Here is a 25,466-nt window from a genome sequence, read left to right on the forward strand (position 1 = left end):
ATTCGTAGTATTCATTCAGACAATAATTATATTATTTGTAAACTAAAAAGACACAAAAGCTATATTTTGCACACTACACACTTGCTGCACACTAGAAAGATCACTACCCAATATCACGTATGAACATTTTTAAATTATCACAAATCACTCACTTTGCTGAACATTTTGTTTGATGGTTGGTTATTCTCAAGATAACTAGTTGTTGTTTGATATCAGCTGTTACCATTTGTACGTTTTATACCATTTAATAACAAGTGGGGCTGACCGCAGTCCACATGCGGACCTCGACAACGACAATGACAATTCGGAGGTCGAGTTCAAAATCGATTAAAAAATGTAATACGTGTCATGGTACGCAGTTTATTGCTTCTAGTCATGCCGTGCCGTCGGAATGGCTGCACAAAAACTAAAAGGTTGCGCACGTGAACAGTTTTTATGAATGGAGAGATGAGTATCACGTATACCTATAGGTAGTTGTAACATTATGAATAACTTGGCGTTGTTCCACTTTTGTTAACTTGAGATGATCGTTAGGTATGTCGTTTATCTTATACTGAAGGGTTTAGGGTCAAGCTACGAAAACAGGGTAAGCGATGAGCGGCGCGGCCAGCGGCACGGCCCGCCGGCTTTACGCACAGGGTCTATTAGCCGAAATGCCTTTCTACTATCGTTAACACAAATACTGCCGTGCTGAGCGCAAAAGCGGTATGTCAGGTAAACCTTATTTCGAGATAATCGAAGTTTTATAAATATAGTTTTGTATGTAAAACTGAGACAGAAATCCTCTTTTAAGGTATTTTTAACAAGTTCTAAACAAAATACCGTTATTTAGGTAAGCTCATTGAATGGACATTTCTTTAAGCTATCTGAAGACATAAAAATCAAGATTTAGATTTTTTTTGAGGTACCGCTTTCGAGCCCAGCACGGCAATAGGAAACAGAACAAAATATGAGAATGATATATTCTATTGCTAAGTCAACCGCTAGGATACGTCATTCTAATACATGACGTTAGTGTTAAAGATTGTAGTAAGGCATTTTGGCTACAGCCCCTGCTCTATATGAGGCATCCTTCTTATTGCCCCATATATCCGTCTCCCTTACTCGTTGCTGCTAAAACAAAACCGCTCGCTGTGCCGCTCGGCCGGCGACTTCGTGGCTTGATCCTAGATTCTAGTTATGTAATCGGTGGAACCAAATAATTATTTACTGGTGTTTTATCTAAATTACGTATGGAAAGACAAGTTGTGATTATAACAAGAATAATTCCAAACATTTACTTCATGGAACATTTAATATCATTCTGCGTATGAAAAAGCTACCTTAAAGCGCTATCCCTAGCAAAAAGGTGCGCTAACCGTAGTTATAGAAATTATTCTATAAAAGTAATCTAATCCAAATTTATATAACATACAAAAAAAAGTTATATTTCTACACTATATTGTTTTTATTTTGGCGGTTTCAAATCTTTTATGATGTGAATATTTTTTCATTAATTTTATAATGAAAATATTTCTAAGATATTTTACTACATCTTTTAAGGCAAACATAATTTTAATTTATAACCAAAGCGATATACGATTCAATAAAGATAATTTGGTACCTACTAATTTTCAAAAAATTAAAATTATTTTTATAGAAATTATTCGTAAATCTTTGCATATACACGCTCGTTACTCGTGCGCCGTAAATGTAAAGAATGAATGCTCGAAGGTCGTTTGTTCGAGGGAGGGCCTTAACAATACAGAGTATGTTTGTGGTTATGTGCGCGTGATATTTCGTAACCAAAATTAAAGTCTCGAAGAATTAAAGTCCAAATTAACCCTAAATAAATAAATATTACCAGAATTATATTTATTTATTTAGGTTTAAAAGACTTCTTTTAAACCTTTTGTATACCATGTTGGTCGTAGGGTATTTTGTTGGTGGTTGGATATATTTTAGGTCTGCCTGGATAGCGATCACCGTACACAAGGTGTTAATACCCGCCATAGTGGCCCAGGTAAGTATGTCGCGTTCCGGGATCAGCCTATGTGTATCCAGTTTCAACAGGCCGGCATAATTGTGTCGACTGGCGAGGGGTAATCATCTCTCGTCAGGCAACATTCTATTGGACCCCACTCCACTTACCATCAGGTGCAGTGGCGTCACTTTGTGTGCTCGTATAAAAAAGAAATACCAAATTTGTTTTGAACCTGGTGAGCAGCTAAATGCGATTATCTCTGACAAACATTCCGGATATTCCTCACAAAATATTATATACTAATAAATATAAATATTATACACTTATAAATATATTATACTAATACAGCTAGTATGTAATAGGTTGCGTTCATTCATTGAGTACAGTGACTACGTAGAACGTAGTATATTGATTTCATTCATGAAGTCTTTGAATTATTAGGATTTAACACTCGCCTACATACGTATTAACCGCTTAGTTCACGTATGCTGGGACTGGTATATTATGTACTATGACGAAGAAGAAATTAGGTACTACTAGTTTCTCTGTTCATATAAACTTAGTTTTACCATTTATCTAGTTATTTATACCGACCGTTGTAGTACATGGCGACTATCTTAATATTGATAATAATGATCTCTTTATGGTGGTAGGTCTCTCATATTTGAGAGTCCGCCTGGGTAGGTACCACTGTAATATCTATTTCTGCCGCCAAGCAGCAGTGTGTAGTCACTGTTATGTTCCAGTTTGAAGGACATTGCAGCCAGTGTAACTACTGGACATACTGAGACTTAACATCTCATGTCTCAGAGACGGCGAGCGCAGTGGAATACCAAAAAACAATAGTGTTTAAACTCCCAAGGTGTTGGATGGTGTTTCTACTGTTTATGGGCGGTCGTATCACTTACTTTCAGGCGAACGGCAAGCTAGTCTCGTTATACAAAGCAATAAAAAAAAGAACAAAAATATAATGGGGTATCCCCTTTATATGGGTTTAAAAGTATTTAGGTGTAGTCAATATGAAAATAAACTCGAAATATGGTCGCAGTTATGGAAGTTTTGGTGGTAGTATATTTGTATTTATCCAGATGGCGAGCAGCTTCACACGGTGTAAAACCCGTCGTAGTATTCTACGTATGTGTGTCGCGTTCCGCGATCAGCCTATGTAGATAGGCTAGGAAACAAATACGCCAATATAATTCTGTCAATTGGCAAGCGATAATTATTTCTCGGCACTCGACACATCATCAGAACCCTATTTCGCTTACCATTTGCCCCATTCCGCTTACCATCAGATAAAATGGCGTCAGTTTGTCGTGTCGATATAAAGAAATAAGTAGGTCACGAAAGCGAAGACCTAATTCTTTAACACCGCCAGTATTTCATTTATAATTCTTGTGGATTTTGGTGATTGGATCTTGCGGATAGTATAAGTTCTTAAGTACAAGGTGTTTATGATCATATGTTTTAGATCCCAGAAAATATGTGCGTGGTTAGTATTTTATTCTAAATGACAATGGCCGGGCGCAGCCGTAAACAAGACATAGTTTTAGTATTTCTAGCCCTGTGTGCAATTTGCTACAGTTTGTCCCTCGCATTAAATACTGTGAAATGCGTTGTTACTACTTTAGATTTGCAGCTAGTAGTCAACCGGTTGTTTGGCAAGTGCGGCCGCACCCTTAGTACATTTCACACAAACTCTTGGCTATCTTTACAGGGAAACTCTTTACAAGTTGTGACTGTAACCTTGTATAATTCCTATTAATTGTGCTGACTACTACGTAGAAGTTGGTGATTTTACAGATTTAAACGCTATAGCGGGATGAATTTTTGCAAACTGTATGCAGGGAGTTTTTTTTTTATTAAGTCATTGTATAAAATCTAATATGTACCATATAGATCGATTACGCGTAGTTTAATTTACTTTTAATATCAGCATGTGTGAGATATTCTCAAGTTTAATAACGAGTATGCTTTACACAATTTGTGTATGTGCACACAAAGTTACGATTCCATAATATTATGAGGCAAGAAATGGAAAAATTGTAAATTCATTTGAATTCTTTATTCATAGTATGACACACTCACATATTTACAAAACATACATAAACCAGTCAGGCAAACATTTGTGGTACATAAATTAACTAAATAATTCAGTAGTTGTTGTTTAGTAATGATGGTAGCCATGGGCGGAGGCAGCGTGCACGATCGGGAGCGCGTGTACAGCGGGGGCGGCATGGACAACAGGGGCGACGTGCACAGCGGGGGCGGGGTGTACAGCGGGAGCGGAGTTGTGTACGACGGCGTTGAAACCGTTGTGGGCATCAGCGGAGTAGTCGACCTTGCGCACGGAGCCGTCGGGCTGCACCAGGGAGTAGGAGCCGTGCACGGCGTCTCCGTCGCGGCTCTCGTGCTGGGACTTGTGATCGCCGGTGTGGGGTCGGCCACGGAGTAGGCGAAGTCGTATTTAGGGTGAGCCTTGAAAGAGAAAATGATTGGTTAATTTATCGCTACAATGTAGACACTATACCTATTTTACCACCCCAATTCATGGATTATATTATGTAATCTTTTATGAAATAAAATATTATATATATAAGTTTTTGTTAATGTAATAATGTAACTTACGTCGTAGTGGGCGACAGGGGCAGCGTAGTGGGCAGCGGGGGCGGCGTAGTGGGCAACGGAGCGGCGTAGTGGGCGACAGGGGCGGCGGCGTAGTGCGCTACAGGAGCGGCGTAGTGTGCGGCGGGAGCACCGTGTACAACGGCCTCATCGTGGCGGACGATGCTTTGGGAAGAGACGGCGTGTCCGTGGCCTAAGAGACTATGCGTTGGCCGCGGCCAGGAGGGCGCTGATGGCTACGATCTGGAATCAAATAAGTAGTAATCGTGAAAGAATTGTGTAAAAATCTATCCATTAAAATTAATTGGCTTCAGTAGGCTTGACTTTAAATATCACAGTAAAAATTTTTATTTCCTAGTTTTTGCAGAATTAAACTTTAAAATAAACTGTTCTTTCATTCAGAGTAAATAATTATTATTTAAATTATTTTTTGTTGGTAATGTCTAGTGACTCACTTTGCTGAACATGTTTAGTTGTTGAACGTACAAATGTAGATTGATGTCAATTGTCCGGCTGTATGGTTTTATAGATCGTGGTCGCCGCGAGTTCTGGCGGTGGGGCGAAGAAATGTATGCAAGCCCACGGACAAACACCTTGACTCTAACTTTGATATGCAACCAAGGAACCGGAATCGATACAAATATGCGTGACATAGGCATTCACTAATTTGTGAGTCCGGATAAGTTTTAATTGACCGTTTAGAGATATTATAATTATTTGAATTTTGAGAGCTGTATGTTTGTAACGAACAATTAAACGTACGTAATATACTATTTTTTTTTTTTGCTTTTATCCTTTTTTTGTTTATTTAGGTAACTCTTTTCTTTGATTACGATTGAAAATTACGTACTTACAACAAAATTATTCAATTGTAAAATAAATAAAATATAATAGGATGTTGTTACTGTCCAAGTATATCGTGTTACAAAAAATAATTATTTTTTTTGTTAACATACAATTGGTGTCTCGATTCGAGGTGATTTTAACAATGAACCCTCTAGCACCAAAAAGTTAGTTTTTGCGTTGATTGTATCCTTAAACGATTGACTACAAAAATGCATTGTGCGCTGATCTTTTCACCAGGCGCAATGAGGACACACATTTTATATTATTTGTGTGACTGATTGAAAATAGTAAAGCTGAAAACAATAAAAAAAAATAGGTATCTGTTTCAGTCGGTCAAGGATCAGCCTGTACGAAATATGTTTTGATTATCGAGGTAATAACTCGCATGAGTCGATATTTTATTTCACCACTCCTTTTATCAGGTGGAATGAAATCACTTAGCTGAAAAACACGCCGAAACATCTTCACAAATTTTCTTCTCAGTGAAAAGTAGGTCGTTGACTACGACTACGACTGTTGTGAAACTTTTTCTGATATTCTAGATTCTTTATATTCACTATATAAAAAACTTGTATCATAGTTTGGTGTTAGAAATATACTGTATGTACCTCTTAGGAGTAGCTATATAATTTTATTATAGATTCCAGCACGAAGCATACAACAATTTTATTTAGTTTAATTTAAATTATTTTTTTTCGGTTGATTAAATAGCTTTTTTTCATAGAGTATATCAATCAAAGCGGAAGTGATTCACTTGTTGTTTAAACGTTATTTTACCGCAGAAAAGAGCAGCTTGGTTTAGGAATGACTATTTAAACCTATCTTTGCTTTTGTGTTTTATTAGAGGTAGTACCTGGGTCGTTGTAGTTTATTCGTGCACTTAACAATAAATATATCTACAGAGCCTGTCGCTCACTTCAAAAAGATGTCCCGGAATAGGCTGGTAGGATTCTTGAGCAAGGACTATCCGATAACTATCAAAATATTTAACATATAACATTTTTACATTCGTCCTACTGCCTGACTTTTAAAAATAATAATATCAGCCCTGTATTATATACTTGCCCACTGCTGAGCACGGGCCTCCTCTACTACTGAGAGGGATTAAGCCTTAGTCCACCACGCTGGCCTAGTGCGGATTGGTAGACTTCACACACCTTTGAAATTCCTATAGAGAACTTCTCAGATGTGCAGGTTTCCTCACGATGTATTCCTTCACCGTTAAAGCGAACGATAAATTCACAAAGAATACACACATGATTTTAGAAAAGTCAGAGGTGTGTGCCCTTGGGATTTGAACCTGCGGACATTCGTCTTGGCAGTCCGTTCCACATTCAACTAGGCTATCGCCGTTAACTTTTAACTCTACAGATATTCCGCAAATCATATTAAATTCTAGGTTTTGGTCGCGGCCTCAGCCACGCGATAAGCCTACGATACAAACCCCTATATCACTGTAGCGATTTGTACCGCTATTTTATGACGCTAGCGCCATCTATCAACTGAAACAATCAGATTTAAAATTTAAATATTTCCTACAGGAGTAAATTGTCTAGTTATAATGTAGCCTATATGTAATTATAGGACTCTGTTTATCCTTACCAAATTCTATCGAAATCTGTTTAGGAATTACTGTGTCCACCACCAACACCTAATATCCAATGTTTTTTATTAGTAAAATAAGATAACACATGATTAATCCTATTTTTGTATGGCATGTAAACAATTTCCGGTTGGGGGTTTGAGGAAACAAACTATGTAAAGACAAAAAGTTTGACTGTGTGTCAAGGCCTCCTTTCTTAGATTCGGATTGAGATATCAAATCGAAATTAATATCGGACAATAAGGTCATTGGCATCAATTACATATTACTTTTAAAAATATAGGTCCTAGTGCAATATAATTGACATGTTAGAATACGTTTCAAAGCATAACATAACAATACGTACAAGTAATAATCGTTAGTCATCGAAAGATATTGTTGTTTTTCGTGGCCTTAAATCTGCTTTAATGTACTTCTTCAATCTTGGATCAAAATGTGTTCTTATAGTTGCGTAACTCATTCAAAAGTAACTTAATAAATAAAAATGTAAATATTTATTTATTATTAGTGGGCCGGGCAGATGTTTGTCCTGACACAGATCGCATTTTATGTAAACTTCCTTTCATCCAATAAATCGCTACAAAAATGCCCCCTATCGACTCAAAATTAATTATCCGATGATTCAAGCTAAAATTAAATTCTTATTAAAAAAATATTGAAATTGATTAGGTGATTTTGGACATTAGCGTGTTTAATATGTCTATGCAAAAATATCGTCTAGTTTGCCAACTTTTCACGTCTTTTCCTATTGATTTTTCAAAATCATTCTTTGATATGAACCTTGTCCAGGTAATTAGGAACGCAACAAGGAATTAGTTAAGTCAGTAGAGCCGTTATCAAGTGATGCTTTTGTATACACGTGGCAAGTTATTTTTATTTATAAAAATAATTAATGTACTTTCCTATTGTTCGTTCAATGAACTTTTATTTTGGGAGTGCTCGTATTTGATACATAATAATTACATAATAAAGGAAGTAGGAAGAGACATAGGTACATAAACACAACGTGAAGAATAAGTTACAAGGGCATCAAACGTGATGTGGAAGGAGACAAATATGAATTAATCTATTTAAAATACACTCACACACACATACACACCTTTATTCCCCAAAAGGGTAAGCACGGTGTAACTTGTGCACCCACAATACGCCGTGTGTTTGTCGCCCTATGATGTCATATTTAAATGTTGTTACAAATTAGAGAATTTTATTCGAATCGATTCATCTATGAACTACACTATGGCAACTTCTTTGATGCATTGGTGGATATCCATTTCTTTTAACCAAATATTTTATTATGTAAAAAAAATATTGTAGTATTTTTGTTCAATGGTTTATTCAGTTTTCATACAATATGCATGGCAATAAAATTAAGTAAACATTTTATCACGAGTATTTGGCGATGGCAGATTGACTAGTTATAATTGTTTAGTAATGATGGTATCCATGAGCAGGGGCAGCAGGGTGCACGGCCGGGGCGGAGTTGTGCACGACGGCGTTGAAACCATTGTGGGCATCAGCGGAGTAGTCGACCTTGCGCACGGAGCCGTCGGGCTGCACCAGGGAGTAGGAGCCGTGCACGGCGTCTCCGTCGCGGCTCTCGTGCTGGGACTTGTGGTCGCCGGTGTGGGGGTCGGCCACGGAGTAAGAGAAGTCGTATTTGGGATGAGCCTGGCATAATAATAGAAAAAAATATCATAAATAAATTCGGGACTGATTCCCTATAAAGATTCTGCAGTGTTTAAGTTATACAAGTATACTTTTTTTTTTATTGTATAATATTTCATTCGACTTACGTATTCATCGTGGCCATTGTAGTAAGCAGCAGGAGCGGCGTAATGTGCTACGGGTGCGGCGTAGTGAGCTACGGGTACGGCGTAGTGGGCGACGGGAGCGGCGTAGTGCGCTACAGGGGCGGCGTGTACAACGGTCTCATCATGGCGGACGATGCTTTGGGAAGAGACAGCATGTCCGTGGCCTAAGAGTCCAGCGTTGGCCGCGGCCAGGATGGCGCTGATAGCTACAACCTGAAAATGATATCACTCGTTGTTAGAGATAAATAATTATGATTGGTCAAGTAATAAGTTCGTACTTATGTGGTTAATTTGGTATGAAAAGTAATTTTTAAGACTAATGTTGGAAAATAAGAAAAACATATATAATAATCCTATAACTTACTTTGGTAAACATTTTGGAATTCTAGTTCTACAGTCAAATGCAGATTGATGTCAAACGTCTAGGTGTATAGTTTTATAGAACGTGGTTGGCACATATTAATCGCGGTGGGGCAAAGAAATGTTTGCAAGCACCTTGACTCTAACTTTGACATGCACTCAAGGCACTGGACTTGATACAAATATGCGTGACGTAGGCGTTCGCAAATTCGATAAATACAATTGAAAGGATTTAATTATTTGCTGACGTGAGAATGTAACATTGGTTATTGATATCTTACTAGTGTCGTTTTACATTGAACCCTGTTTTGTAATTTTATTGAAATTATTGGTTTATTTTAGCTGAATATTATTTTAGATACAAAGTAAGTTACCATTAATTCTCTTCTATTAATTTAGTTTGCGACTTTAGTCATTATTTTGTAGTCCATTTAAAGTTGAAAAATAGTTGTGTATAATGATTTCTTATGTTTACGCGAATATTAGACATTGAAATTAAACTAATTTTCGGATTGTATCGCGGTATTAGTGTTTTATTTTCTCCCGACGTTTCGAAGACTTTGCAGCCTTCCAAAGGGAAGATGGTTGGAAGCTTGCATAAGCCTGGGATCCAGTTCTACATTTAATTAAATTGGAACCCAAAAGACCGGCTGCCAGACTTCAAGACACTGTGAGCTCATTCTGCGTAGATCGGACCACCAACAGCTAAAAATTTTAAAAAGTTGTATGATTGTAAAATGTAGGTAGATATTGTAACTTTGACTTTACGGATGAATAACACCTCAGTCCCCCCCGTGACCATGAAGGCTGCAAAGTCTTCGAAACGTCGGGAGAAAATAAAACACTAATACCGCGATAGAATCCGAAAATTAGTTTAATTTCAATAGTTGTGTAGATATATCATTAATAATATAATATATCATTTGTAAATAAGGTATATTATGATATGGGCATTCAAAAGCGTTGGCCGACGGAATAATACTAATCTCTGTATTACATTGTCTCACTGCTGGGCAAGTGTCGCCTCTACTACTGAGAGGATTTATGTTAAGTTAGATGAGGTTAGTTGAGAACTTCTTAGATATGCAGGTTTGCTCATAACGTTTTTACTGTTAAAGCGAGCGATAATTTGCAAAGAATACACACATAACTTTGAAAGAGTCAGAGGTGCGTGTCCTTGGGTTTTGAACCTATGCACATTCGTCTCGGCAGTCCGTTCCACTCCCAACCAGGCTATCGCCGTTGTAATGACAAACACTAATCCTTTGCTCATGCCGTAAAGGTAGCATGAAATATAATAGTCATAATATAATTCCTTGGTTTGTACTATCCTGTAAAATTTGTCCTTTAAATTAAATCATACATTATTAAAATCAAGATTTATTAGCTAATTACTTATTATCTAGTTATAATATTACACTATCTATACTTATATTATAAATGCCAAAGTAAATCTGTATCACGTTGAACCACTGAACGAATTCATTGAAATTTGTTAGGGTGAACCATAAAAAGGACTTAGGCTACTCTACTTTTTATCCCAGATAAAAATACAGGGGCTGTTATCCCGGTAAAAGTTTATCACACGGGCGGTGCCGCGAGTAAAAGCTAGTAGACTATATTAGTGTCATAAACCTCAGCGTACCGCTTAGAAGTTAATATGCCTCCGAAAAGTGCCGATATATTTTTTCAAGTATTTTTCTTCATAGGATAATCCAATGTTCTTTCGCGAAGACTATGACTAGACTTTAATCTCTTTAGACGGTACATGAGTATTTCTCCGAATAAATAAAGGGGTCGTTGTATACAGGCCCCCAGGTGCGGGTGTTTTGACTTAATTTTACGATCATAATGTCCTAACCAGTTCTCTTATTAAGCCTAGTTAACGAAATGAAAAAGAATTTGCAGAGTTAATATTTTCTAAAATATTAAATCTTTTATAACGACGTATGCAAACGTTATATTTTGTAATATCTTCGCGGCAATTTATATGTGTTATGTATAATTTTAAAATTCGTTTTAAAGTTTAAGTGTTAAACCTAATATGCGTTGTTTCATCACTCTAAGAATGAAAAGGGCTCAATATCTTTGTTTTGGTAACAATATTCCCATAAAACTTTGCAGTATTAATTAACATAGTGGTCATTAAAAAATAACTGATTTTGCGTTTACAATTACACAGAGCCCACGTATGTGCCTAGACATTTTAAAATAATAATAGGCTCGTTTTTTAACGTAGGCATGACCGAGTAGTCTAACAGCAGCTAATGGCTGAATGGCGTTAAAAAAGATCAAGCGACAAAAACGGATGATACTTCGACATTCAAAATAGCTATGCTGATGTGTTCGTTGTAGTTTCATTATTGATTGCTCTATACGTGTTATCAGTTAAATGAAAGATAATGTTATAACGAGTAAATTTGTTGCATTTAAAATACTTATGAGTACCGGATGAGTTTTGTATTAAGAAAGCTTTGTTCAGGTCACTTTTTTCATTTATTTTTCATTGGGCGACCATAATAATGTACGATTTATGTATAGTAAATAATGATTTTACAAGGCTTATTTCATCGTAGCTATATTTTATTACTTTTTAAACTAGTACATAATGTCAATTGTACAAAAATATTTGGTGATAACAATTTGAATATTTAATTTATTGCCATTACTTAGTAATGATGATAGGCATGAGCGGGAGCAGCGTGGACAACGGGGGCGGCGTGGACAACGGGGGCGGCGTGTACAACGGGGATGGCGTGCACGGCGGGAGAAACGTGTACAGCGGGGGCGGGGTGTGCGGCCGGGGCGGAGTTGTGTACGACAGCGTTGAATCCGTTGTGGGCATCAGCGGAGTAATCGACTTTGCGCACGGAGCCGTCGGGCTGCACCAGGGAGTAGGAGCCGTGCACGGCGTCTCCGTCGCGGCTCTCGTGCTGGGACTTGTGGTCGCCGGTGTGGGGGTCAGCCACGGAGTAGGAGAAGTCGTATTTAGGGTGTGCCTGAAATAGGAAGAATAAAGTTTATTGTAAATAAGCATAGTTCACTACCTCTATATATACCATACATGGTAAAATATTCATAAAAAATGTAAAAAGATAGGTGTTCACATAATCAAATTCAATACAATGTTACTTACGTATTCATCATGACCATCGTAGTGGGCTGCAGGGGCAGCGTAGTGGGCGACGGGGGCAGCGTAGTGGGCGACAGGGGCGGCGTAGTGGGCAACGGGAGCGGCGTAGTGGGCAACGGGAGCGGCGTAATGCGCTACAGGAGCGGCGTGTACCACGGCCTCATCGTGGCGGACGATGCTTTGGGAAGAGACGGCTTGTCCATGGCCTAAGAGCCCAGCGTTGGCAGCAGCCAGGAGAGCGCCGATAGCTACGATCTGGAAAACGAATAATCATACAAATTTATTGATGTTTGAAATGTTTTAATTGTTATTTTGTACAATATCAGTTTTTGCTTTAACTTTTCAATTAACTCACTTTGCTGAACATTTTTGATTGTGCTTTGGAACGGTTGGGTGTAGATTGATGTCAATTGTCCGGGTGTATGTTTTTATAGATTGTGTCGCACTCACTGGTGGGGCGAAAAATATGTGTAAGCGCCTTGACTGTAACTTTGACAAGCGCCCAAGGCATCGGGTCGATATTTAAATATTCGTGACGTGCATTCATTAATTTGTCTTATATAGATACAATGTATATTTTAATTATTTCTTAATTTGCTTATTTAATTAGTAATAGATGTAGCCTTGAATTTTTTTAATTCAATTATGCAAACATTTTTGTTGATTTGAATACAATTGTATGATGGGTACTACAGCATACGGGTATACAAAGTAATTGGGTGCAGAGTTATTGATATCATAGTTGGGGGTTGTAAAATGTTTGTTACTTTAATATCAAAAGTCAGTGCATAGTTAAAATAAAGCATTATATATTATATTCATGTATATTTATCTAGCCCAGCTAGCAATTTTAACTAGTCACTGACTGCAGAATTGGTAACCAGTATATAAATAATGTTTAATTTTTTTGATTTTTAGTGGTTTTTGAAGGCGGTTATATTTTTTATTAAAAAGTTTTTATTTTTTGTATTAGTAAGAAATAATACTGTTTCGATGTCGTAGTCATGTTGCGGACGCGGTACTACTATCGCGCTGCGGTGTTACCTGTGTCTACCCCAGAAAAGGCGAAAAGGTGTTATGCTATATTACAGGATGTATGTAAGAAGTAGACTCAAACAAACCCAACGCAATTTAAAAAGTCGATGGAAAACAAATTATGCAATTTCGTTTAGTAGGACGACATACTTATTGAAATAAAACTATTTTTCGGATTTTATCGCGGTATTTTGTAATATAATTTTCATATTATATTTTACTATATTATAATCTAACATTTGCGTAAACTTAAGAAATCATTAGACATACTTATTACTGATATTTATGTTTAAAATCCAAACTACTGAACCGATAAAAAAAAAATCCAAATCGGTTAATAAAACTTATGCATTCAAATATAATATGTGCAGACTAATAACTATGGCAGTATCTATCATTAGTTTATCGATCTTATTAATATTAAATTAAGTACAGTGTGACGGATTTGGATTTTTGACAATCAAGGCGAGTGCAAACACTTTACCAGTGCACAAAGCACCATAATAAGTATTATCTTACGACATTCTCATTGTAGGAATTGGCTTATAGGATGAAAGCGTTTATGTATTTGGGATGTTTTTTTAAAACGCGTTGTATGTTGATTATTGGTGAGAGTATTTAGATGGAATTCATTAAAACTAATGATTGATGTTAATTTTCTAAAGTTACAAGAAATGCTGGAATTCATTTTATAAGATTTTATTTTAATAATACCTATGAATAATAAAAAGTGAGGTAGTATAACATTGCTTATGCAAATAAAGTAAAAGGTCCTACGACGTTCTTATATTATTTGTTACAATATAGATACACAAAAATCGATCGGTTAATATAGAATTCCTATTATTCGAGTAACTTTTAAATATATAAAAAAAATATTTTCTCTTCTATTGTTTTAATGATTGTTTATTATCTGCAATGTGTTATACAAAATAAAGCTATTAATCAACGAAGCCTTTAAAAAATGTTATACAACTATTTAGAAACACACAAGACAAAAAACAATTGCTTAAATGCAGATTTTTCAAGTAAAATATAATAAGGTGAAGAAATGGTGTGCAGTAAATAGTTATTTTTTTAACTTAACTGTTTTTTTAATTAAATAATAATTAATAAACAAAATTCTTGGTTTTGTAAAAGTAAGGAAAACTAACATTTTGGCCTTCCCGGTATAAAAATGAAATTTTTGGTGTAATGGCTGATTTTTAAAAAAATATTTGGAACATTTCGTATTTAATAGCATTCCAATGCTGCTTAGGTTGGCTGTATTTGTCTGCTTTTTAGCCGACTTCAAAAAGAGAGAAGGTTCTTAATTTGGCGTGTTCTTTTATGTTTGTTACCTTAGATCTCGGACATTTATTAATCAATTAGGAAAAGTCATTTTTTTTATTTGAAAAAATATACTTACAGATTGGTCCCACAGTTTTTTTTTTGAAAATAGGTTCAGTAGTTTGGTTTTAAAACTAAAATAACCGGAATAAGTATATCTGCCAAGTAGATGAAATTGAGAATTTTGCTTTCCCGTGACTTTTAGTTGTGTTTTGCGTAGGGTTTGGTTGAGTCTACTTCTTATAATAATAATACTAGTCCTGTATTATCTACGGGTACACTGCGATAGGACAAGTCTCCTTTGTTACTGAGAATGTTTAGGTCGTAATCTACAACAATGGCCTAGAGCGGGTTGGCAGACTTCATATACTTTCGAAATTGTTATGGAGTATTTCTTAGGTATGCAGGTTTCATCACCATATTTTCCTTTACAGTTAAACAAAGCGAAAATTTACAAATAATACTCATATAACTTTAGAAAATTCAGTGGTGTGTGCCTTGGGTTTTGAACCTGCGGACATTCGGCATCTCGGCAGTCCGTTCCGTTACGCCATCGAGACAATATATTTCTTACTAACATAAAAAAGCAAAAAAAAAACATTTTAACAAAAAATTTCGGAGTCGGTGACAATTCTGTCGGGTATTTATGAGGTTAGTTTAAAATGAGATCTGTTTAAAATATACATTTCATTTTTTGATAGTAAATTATGTGTTGTTAAATATTCTGTAGTATTTTTTTCTTTTGTACATGTTTCCTTTCGTACTAAATTCGTACGAAAAGAAATATATAGTTTCGGAAAAATAAGTTTATTTTCTTAAGGTGGGTAAAACTCTTTTCATTTATTTTTTTCGCCTTTACAGATACACCGGATGAAAATATAAGACATTAACTTATAATTTCAATAAAAGTTATTATTTTCTGTTACTATTTGGAAACAATATTTTTTTTGTGAGATTTCATATAATAAATTAATATTTCTTACGAGAATTTGGGGTAATTGAATTTGGTAGATTAAAAAGACAATGTAATTTTTTCTTTTATTTTATAAGTGAAAACTCATTTACATGGAGGAAAATAAATATTTGGCAGTTAAAATTTCACTAATTTATACGGTTCTTATTCAGTAACGATGGTAGGCATGAGCGTGAGCGGCGTGTACAACGGGGACAGCATGTACAACGGGGGCGGCGTGGACAACGGGGGCGGCGTGTACAACGGGGACAGCGTGTACAACGGGGGCGGCGTGGACAACGGGAACGGCGGCGTGGACAACAGGGGCGGCGTGTACAACGGGGGCGGCGTGAACAACGGGGGTAGCATGTACAGCGGGTGCGGGGTGCGCGGCAGGGGCAGAGTTGTGCACTACAGCGTTGAAGCCGTTGTGGGCATCAGCGGAGTAGTCGACCTTGCGCACGGAGCCATCGGGCTGCACCAGGGAGTAGGAGCCGTGCACGGCGTCTCCGTCGCGGCTCTCGTGCTGGGACTTGTGGTCACCGGTGTGGGGGTCAGCCACGGAGTAAGAGTAATCGTATTTGGGGTGAGCCTGAAATAAGAAAATACTTTGATTGGTATGTATGACAATAAATGTTATTATTGTATAATAGAAATGGTGAGCACTAATTATAATAATTAATAAAAGATTTTATTATATAGTAATATTATGTGACTTACATATTCATCGTGGCCATCGTAATGAGCAGCGGGGGCGGCGTAGTGGGCGACGGGGGCAGCGTAGTGGGCGACAGGAGCGGCGTAGTGGGCGACAGGAGCGGCGTAGTGGGCTACAGGGGCGGCGTGTGCGACGGCCTCATCGTGGCGGACGATGCTTTGGGAAGAGACGGCGTGTCCGTGGCCTAAAAGACCAGCATTGGCCGCGGCCAGGATGGCGCTGATAGCTACGATCTGGAAGTTATTTTATTAATTATTAATATGTTTATAATTCGCATTGTTAAAATCCAAATGTACGTTGCAGATAATTGGAGGAATGTATGTGAAAAAATTACTCTGGAAAAAATTACTCTATTTAAGCAAACTGTGACTTAAAATCAAAGCTAGGGCTATCCCTAATTAAATGAATATACTGGTCTTAAAAAATAGCTTACTTTGCTGAACATGTTGATTGTTACTGTTTCAGATACAGATTAATGTCATTATGGACCCGCAGTATGTATTTATAGATTGTTGTATGCGTACGATAATTAACGGTGGGGCGAAGAAATGTCTGCAATGACCTTGACACTTAAGCTTCCACTCAATATATTGATTATTTTTTCGATAAGGTACTGTTAATCGATAGTTATTACCGATGCTGATTAAATATTTTATTAGTTGGATATCGGTTGTTATGACTTATAGTTTATATGAGATTCTATAGTGTTAAGATCTCTAAATATTATATTTTTATTGGATAAATATATTATGACTGCTTCGATGACGGGTTTTACATCTGTGTACGCTGGCAGATATCTAGGCGGATACGTCATTTATTTTATTTATTTATCCTAGCACCAGTCATATGTGTGTGTGTATGAATATGTCAAAAAACCTGCATCTTTTCAGTCTTAGCAATTTCACGAGAATTTTGTGAGATTTCAACATTTTTTACCTTGTTTACCTTAATGTCAAGCTAAAATAAGAAACTTAATTTCTTAATCAGTAATTTTGAATGTAGGTTCTACTTTCTGAATAGTTATATAAGTATAGTATTATTTGGAAGCTTCCCTTTTGTATAGTAACTAGAGAATTTGTATTAAACTATTTGTATGTTACTGTATTGTTAATGTTTACTAATAATAATAATAATATCAGCCCTGTATTATATACTTGCCCACTGCTGAGCACGGGCCTCCTCTACTACTGAGAGGGATTAGGTCTTAGTCCACCACGCTGGCCTAGTGCGGATTGGTGGACTTCACACACCTTCGAAATTCCTATAGAGAACTTCTCGGATGTGCAGGTTTCCTCACGATATTTTCCTTCACCATTAAAGCGAACGATAAATTCACAAAGAATACACACATGATTTTTTAGAAAAGTCAGAGGTGTGTGCCCTTGGGATTTGAACCTGCGGACATTCGTCTTGGCAGACCGTTCCACACCCAACTAGGCTATCGCCGCATTTTTGTTTACTAATTAAGTATGAATTATCATCATTACATTAATTTTTTTTCTTATATAGGAGTTAAGTATTTGTCGTTTATATTTTCGCTTCGCTTTAGAGCTTGTGAGAAATTCCGATCTTCAGATTTATCCTCTACCAAGGCTTTTTTTTAATATTGAAGGAAAATATCGTGAGCAAACCTGCATACCTGAGAAGTTTTTTTATAATAATTTCAAAGTTATGTGAAGTCCACCAACCCGCACTAGGCCAGTCTAACTCCTCTCAGTAGTAGAGAAAGCCTGTGCCCAGCAGTGGGTATATAATACAGGGCTGATATTATTATTATATTTAATTTTTTTTTAGACTTTACTTGTACTACATAATGTCCACTGTGAATAAGAGGCAAGTCGTGCATGTACATATGTAATTAGTACACATGACACTGAACCAGGTCGGTATCACCTGATATGCAGCTGTTACGAAATTTAAATTTGATGAAATATAATTTATGAACAAGCTAATTGTCGATAATTACTTGTCAAAGTATATATATTTTTTTACGTAGCAGTAACAAAATATGAACATTTATTTTGTGTAAAATACTGGAAATCTTCAAAGTTAAATTGAACAGTCACCAAAATATTTTTAATCATAGTAAAGGATTCTCAATTTTTTAAATTCCATCCTTTATTATTCTCTTAATTCAATATTGAAATTCCAAAGTATTGTAAAGGTAGGTAGGTTAATTTGCAAGGAAATGGGACCATCCTATATATTGAAGTTCAAATTAGATAAGTGGTTCATATAAAGTAAAACAAATTGTGTCTACAAAAGGCGTGAAAAAATGTGTTTCACCAGTTGTTATGGGATAAGGAGTTGATTTTTTGTGCATCCTATATGTCATAAACAGGTTTGTGCCGATATAGCGGCATTAATTTCACACATGATCAGTCATAAACTTGATTGCCTTGATGGCGTAGTTGTAATGCGTACGTGATACGAATACCAGTATGGCTACTGCGCTGAGATCCTAGGTTCGAATTCCAGGTCAAGATAATAATGATTATGACTGAGTGTTTCCCTTTTAAAAAATTACTAAGACGCAGCTTGGAGTCAAGAACTTGGCGGTGTGATACCCCCTCGCCTCGGAAAGCAACGTAAGCACGTAAAGCCGTTGGTGCGGCGCCTTCTCTCCAGTCACGTCGGATTGCCTCCCCAGCGGACTATGAGAGTGAGGGAACTGGGAGTGCACTTATGTAATGTGCATACACTTGTGCACTATAATATCTCCTGCGTATCTGGCTCATGTACGTTGAGATTGGCCGCCGTGACTAAAATTCGGCTAGGAGGTATTTATTAAATCAAAAAGACAATATTAAGTAAAAACTAAATATTTTTTTTAAATTAATTATATTTTTATGATTACTGATTACTAGCTCTGACTATTAATGAAATTATTATCGCTATGTCATCGCCACCTTGTAAATCAGAATTGTTAAAACGGTTTTTACAGAATGATAACGCAAATCATAAATTATGCGCGAGTTTAATCCTATTTTCCATCTGAATAATAATATTATGTTATTTAATTCCATTTACCATGGAATGTTTTTAGTCAACAAGGGTTTGTACTAGTCGCTTTTATTTTTATATTAAACTGAATGACGAGACAAGATTTCATTAAAATTACTTGTAAAAATAGGCGTTCTTATCGCTTTATAGCGAACTCTTCCTGACAGCTAACTTTGTAGGAATAACTAGGTATTACATAAACTAAAGAAGAATTGTTAAGAATTTAAATCATATTTGGTGTAGCTTGCGACTTCGCTCGCGTGAAGTCTTTCCCACCAAGTCTTTCAAACAAAAGCCCTTAAAATAAATCCTAACAATTTTCATCCAAATCCGTACAGTTGTTACGTTTATTCCTACCAAACATACAAATATTTACACAAAATTTTGCATTTAAATACGAAGTAAAAAAAATTATAATACGCTATTATTAGTTTCTGCGTATTCATTTTGTCATATAGAAGTACAAAAACTATGATGGTGTAATAGACTAAGCAAGTAGAATAATAACGGTTTGCGGTGTAACATAAAAGGATATTTATATTTTATATGACTGTGAAATGCAGATGTGTTTATGACTCGTACTTCGATTTAGATATTTAGTATTTCATATTAACTCAAATTCATATTATTGTGGTACTTAATGTAAAAATATTAAAATGAATATTCGTGGTTGATAAATAAATAATAAAACAAAGTAAATATTAAAAAATTTTTATTCGTGCAAACATATTAGTATTTACAAAAACAAAAAAATATATTTGGCAGTTGTAATTTTCCTAAGTTATATAGTTGTTGCTCAGTAATGATGGTAGCCATGAGCGGGGGCGACATGGACAACGGGCGCAGCATGGACAATGGGAGCGGCGTGGATAACAGGGGCAGCGTGGACTACAGGGATGGCGTGTACAGCGGGAGCGACGTGCACAGCGGGGGCGGGGTGCGCAGCAGGGGCGGAGTTGTGCACGACGGCGTTGAATCCGTTGTGGGCGTCAGCGGAGTAGTCGACCTTGCGCACGGAGCCGTCGGGCTGCACCAGGGAGTAGGAGCCGTGCACGGCGTCTCCGTCGCGGCTCTCGTGCTGGGACTTGTGGTCGCCGGTGTGGGGGTCGGCCACGGAGTAAGAGAAATCGTATTTGGGGTGAGCCTGAAATAAAAAAAATGCAGTTTAAGTTACATCATCTTAATAGTACCTGCATGTACCATGAAATCAACACATTTTTATGTATTATTTTTACTGGCTTCTATTTCGAAGTATCTTATATGTATCTTTTTAGTACTTACGTGTTCATCATGGCCGTCATAGTGAGCAGCAGGGGCGGCATAGTGGGCGACAGGAGCGACGTAGTGGGCGACGGGGGCGGCGTAGTGGGCGACAGGGGCGGCGTAGTGGGCTACAGGGGCGGCGTGTACAACGGCCTCATCGTGACGGACGATGCTTTGGGAAGAGACGGCGTGTCCGTGGCCTAAGAGACCAGCGTTGGCCGCGGCCAGGAGGGCGCTGATAGCTACGATCTGGAAATTATTATAATAACAAATAAATATTTTTAATTAATTTTTGGAAACTTATAATGGATCTAGAATTATTGTATTGCTGCAGTATTGAATAAATGGGTGCGATATAGTATTTTAATACCGGCCTTAATTATTATTTTAACTAGCTTTACGAGTTTTTAAAAAGAAAGTAAGAAATATTAAAGTATGAGTATATAAAAATAGCTTACTTTGCTGAACATGTTTATTGACAGAGTATCAGATACAGATAGATGTCAATTATGGACCAACAGTATGTTTTTATAGATAGTAGCACGCATACGATAATTAGCGGTGGGGAGAAGAAATGCCTCCAATAACCTTGACTTGCACTCAACTTGTCGGTATTACATTTTTCACGATAAGTACGAGTTAATCAATTATATGTCCGGTATCGATTAAATATGTTATAAATTTAAATAGCGTTTGCTCACGACACCGCCTTGGTAAAAGTCCGTTCGTCACAAAATAAAAGTCTTACTTAGATTTTTTCTGAATAAACGTAATCTATATGTATGCGAAAATCATTATCTAACATTAAAATATTTTGACGAAATTTTTTATAATATTAGTAAAACAAAACTAAAAAAAAAAGGAAGTAGGTCATTAATTTCTAAAGATTTCCAAGATTATATAGAGTGGACATTGGGAGGAAAATTTTTGTGTTCATGCGATGGTTACTCCATCTGCCGTAAAATAGTAAAACACCGATATACTTTCTTCATATTTTTTCCGTACCGTGATTTACAAATTCATAATGCGCATATTAGCATATTTTCTGTTAATAGGGTATTTTTGTATTAATATCTAAGGACACTGAGACATCTCCTCAAACGGACGTTTCAAATTAAACAACGACTTATTACCAATTGGTATCAAGTTCTGGAGCACAAATTTGGTTCTGATGTCCGGTCTATAACTAACTATATTATTTAATGTCTTGGTTAATTCCAATGTTTAGTGCCACATTATATATACTTTTTACGCGTTAAATTTATTATAATATATCTTAGTCAATACTTTTTTTTACAAAAGTTTATATCACCGTACTCTCCAATAGTTTCGATGGTGAATTTATGAATAAATCTTTTTATAATTTATAGTTTAATTCTAAGCTAACAGTAGCGAAGGGTGACATTTTTCCAAAATGAATCCGACACAACATATAAGTACTAGTAATATGCATAAATGCGGTTTGCAAATCGTTCTAATGAGAATTAAATTTTTCATAAATTTCGAAAGGGAACCCGACATGAATCGGGTTTAGACCCTTCGTTTCTGTAAGCTAATATAAATTCCTAATGTGCATATTGTAAGAAGTTCGGTCGTTGGTAATTTTGTTAAAAGTTAATTAAATAATTATGAAACTATGTTGTAAAATTATCTATGTGTCATATTATTTATTTATATACATACCAGCATGTAATTATAAACTCTGATAGCTCTAAACTACGTCGTCATATTGATATGATGTTAAGACACATAATTCTCAGTAATTACAAAACTATATAAAACATGAATATAAATAAGTTGACACCTTTATTACCAACGAATTAAAGAGAGCCGCGACTAGTGACGACATTCGTCTATTTGCAACGTCATTTATTGGGGAGATGGTCGCTGTTAGGAGCAAGTCTGCAAGACTATCGCCATATCAGGCACAAATTCTTGCTTCAGATAAGTATTTACAGATTCTTTTGTTGATTGACTTGAAATCGAACCCAGTTTACTGTTTACTACCAAAGTTCACTGCTATTAAACGAAGGTTTAGTTAATTAAATCACAACGTACACCTATTATTTTTAAGGTGTGACGACCCGAAAAATTATACAAAATTATTATAGATACATTCAAATGATGTATTTGTTAAAAAAGTATTATTATCAAAACTCATAAAAAACAAAACACTACCTTACTTCTTATGTTATCTTGCTCTTTCTAAAATTATAAATGCGAATGTTTGTGAACATTTTCAGATGTTTGGATGTTTATGATTATTAGAAGTAAATGCAGTAATTCCTGAATGGATTTCCTTATAATTGTTAAATGGACATAGTATGTTTCTGTTGACGCCATTTTTGGTGTATCGGACCCTGCACTCAATATCGGGGTAAACGTATAAATGGGATACTGGAATCCCTCGGCGTAGCGAGTGCAGGAGCCTGGAGGATAGTTCAGAGGGATATCTGGGGAGGGACGTGTAGAAGAAGGAAAAGGAACTCTCTAAGGAGGGTCGGAGTGGAGAAGGCCAATATATGTTGACAACCACAAAGTATACACACTGAACTGTGTGCTTGGAGTCGCGGCAAATGCTCTACAGCATATAATAATATAAAACATCGGTAAAAAAGCAGAGTTTTTCAAAGCCTGATTTAACTTGGGATAGTAAATAACACAGATAATTTTGATGCGTCACCATCAAATATATTGAAAACATTGACGTATATTCTACCGATTTAAAATTAATTTACGACACGTTCTGCACAGTTGAGAGTGGATAGCTTTTGCCATTATTAATTCGGATAACTAACCTAGTTAAACATTGAAGATTTGTTTAAAAAATGACGAAATTAAATACATCAGATATTTGTGAAATAATAATATTATTATAATACAAAAAAAAAGCGGCGATAGCTTAGTTGGGTGTGGAACGGACTGCCAAGACGAATGTCCGCAGGTTCAAATCCCAAGGGCACACACCTCTGACTTTTCTAAAATCATGTGTGTATTCTTTGTGAATTTATCGTTCGCTTTAACGGTGAAGGAAAACATCGTGAGGAAACCTGCACATCTGAGAAGTTCCTCTAGAGGAATTTCGAAGGTGTGTGAAGTCTACCAATCCGCACTAGGCCAGCGTGGTGGACTAAGGCCTAATCCCTCTCAGTAGTAGAGGAGGCCCGTGCTCAGCAGTGGGCAAGTATATAATACAGGGCTGATATTATTATTTAACGGTGAAGGAAAACATCGTAAGGAAACCTGCACATCTGAGAAGTTCTCTATAGGAATTTAGAAGGTGTGTGAAGTGTACCAATCCGCACTAGGCCAGCGTGGTGGACTAAGGCCTAATCCCTCTCAGTAGTAGAGGAGGCCCGTGCTCAGCAGTGGGCAAGTATATAATACAGGGCTGATATTATAATTATTATATTATAATATCAGTTTTAATTCTGTATAGTTAGATCTTTGGGAGAGGCCCATGTTCGGTAGTGGACATCCTGCGGCTAATGATGATGATGATAGTTCGATATTTGTTGCTTTATATCATAAAACAATTAATGGCTTTGGTTAAAACTTAGCTAGGAGAAATATAATCCAAACACTGAATGCAAACATGATAACTCAGCAGTCACATTTTAAAAATACAACTATTTTTAATAAGATGGAGCATGTTTATCCTCTCATATATTATAAAAACTTTTAATAAAATAGCATCATTGTGATACATTTTTGCGGTTATTTACTATCTGTTTTAAAATTATTATCTGTGATAAGGTTTTTCATTATTTTGTATTAATATTTATCAAGATTTTTATATGTAGTTATCAAGATTACACGATTAATAATAGAGTAAATATATTTTTATTTTTTTTCATTTTATTGTTGTAAACATATTATTCACAAAAATAAAAACAATATTTGGTGGAAGACATTTCACTAAGTTATTTAGTTATTGCTTTTAGTAATGATGGTAGGCATGAGCGGGAGCAGCGTGGACAACGGGTACAGCGTGTACAACGGGGGCGGCGTGTACAACGGGAGACGGCGGCGTGGCGTGCGACGTGCAGCAGCGGGGTGTGCGGCGGGCAGTTGTGCAACGGCGTGTCCATTGTGTCAGCGTAGCGAACGGATGCACCGGAGCCCGGCGCCGTCGCGGTCTCCTTGTGGTCACCGGTGTGGGGGTCGGCCACGGAGTAAGAGAAGTCGTATTTGGGGTGAGCCTGGAATGTTAAAGTATAGTTTAATAATGGTATATTCTCACATTGATGTTGAAAGCATATATTAATTATTTATATAATACATATCATATTAACGTGGTAATATTAATATCTATCATTCGTTTTCACCATAAAATGATTTATGCTTCTTACTTTAGCTGTAAATCTAATGCCAAAATTAGGCATCTATCGTCACTGGTTAAATTTTGCGTCTATATCTATATATCTATCCGGCATTGTCATGAATTTTATTGTTTAAATTAATAATAATATATTAATGGAATGTAACTTACGTATTCATCGTGGCCATCGTAGTGAGCGGCGGGGGCGGCGTAGTGGGCGATGGGGGCAGCGTAGTGGGCGACAGGAGCGGCGTAGTGGGCTACAGGGGCGGCGTGTACAACGGCCTCATCGTGGCGGACGATGCTTTGGGAAGAAGACAGCGTGTCCGTGGCCTAAGAGACCAGCATTAGCCGCGGCCAGGAGGGCGCTGATAGCTACGATCTGCAAATAAGTAAATTACATTAATTATTATTTAAATTAGTGTTATAAAAGTTAGGGTATGGATAATGTAGCAATGAATTTAATAATATCTTATTAATGAGGTTATTAATTATTCTGTT

At 36.5% G+C, this 25,466-nt stretch overlaps 2 protein-coding genes and 1 pseudogene across 2 annotated transcripts; all 3 read right to left on the reverse strand.

The window, feature by feature from the left end:
• LOC119190714 overlaps nucleotides 1-5,070 on the reverse strand; it is a 9,387-nt pseudogene extending 4,317 nt beyond the window's left edge.
• A 3,284-nt stretch (nucleotides 5,071-8,354) lies between these two features.
• LOC115454685 (cuticle protein 19.8) lies at nucleotides 8,355-12,815 on the reverse strand. The gene is made up of 5 exons (XM_037443732.1): nucleotides 12,700-12,815; nucleotides 12,348-12,599; nucleotides 11,901-12,210; nucleotides 8,834-9,006; nucleotides 8,355-8,708 (listed from the first exon to the last, which is right to left on the reverse strand). The coding sequence occupies exons 1-5, from the start codon at nucleotides 12,709-12,711 to the stop codon at nucleotides 8,466-8,468; spliced, it is 990 nt and encodes a 329-aa protein (XP_037299629.1). The 5' UTR covers nucleotides 12,712-12,815; the 3' UTR covers nucleotides 8,355-8,465.
• Nucleotides 12,816-15,734: 2,919 nt separating this feature from the next.
• On the reverse strand, nucleotides 15,735-21,114 carry LOC115454217 (cuticle protein-like). Its single transcript, XM_037443145.1, has 6 exons — nucleotides 21,103-21,114; nucleotides 20,663-20,893; nucleotides 20,180-20,525; nucleotides 16,812-16,834; nucleotides 16,381-16,611; nucleotides 15,735-16,252 (listed from the first exon to the last, which is right to left on the reverse strand). Exons 1-6 carry the CDS (start codon nucleotides 21,112-21,114, stop codon nucleotides 15,830-15,832), a joined length of 1,266 nt encoding a protein of 421 aa, XP_037299042.1. The 3' UTR covers nucleotides 15,735-15,829.
• Between the last annotated feature and the right edge of the window lie 4,352 nt (nucleotides 21,115-25,466).

This window comes from Manduca sexta, chromosome 26 (genome assembly GCF_014839805.1).
Source record: "Manduca sexta isolate Smith_Timp_Sample1 chromosome 26, JHU_Msex_v1.0, whole genome shotgun sequence".
In the NCBI taxonomy this organism is placed as follows: domain Eukaryota; kingdom Metazoa; phylum Arthropoda; class Insecta; order Lepidoptera; family Sphingidae; genus Manduca; species Manduca sexta.

Bases quoted from the DNA above. Each gene is read 5' to 3' on its own strand.
- LOC115454217 (XM_037443145.1), bottom strand. The intron at 16,612-16,811 runs GTAAGCTATTTT...AATAACTTCCAG, and splicing joins CAATCAACATGTTCAGCAAA to ATCGTAGCTATCAGCGCCAT. The intron at 16,253-16,380 runs GTAAGTCACATA...TTCTTATTTCAG, and splicing joins ACGATGGCCACGATGAATAT to GCTCACCCCAAATACGATTA.
- LOC115454685 (XM_037443732.1), bottom strand. The intron at 12,211-12,347 runs GTAAGTAACATT...TTCCTATTTCAG, and splicing joins ACGATGGTCATGATGAATAC to GCACACCCTAAATACGACTT. The intron at 9,007-11,900 runs ATGCCTATCATC...TAGGCCACGGAC, and splicing joins TGTCCACGCTGCTCCCGCTC to ATGCTGTCTCTTCCCAAAGC.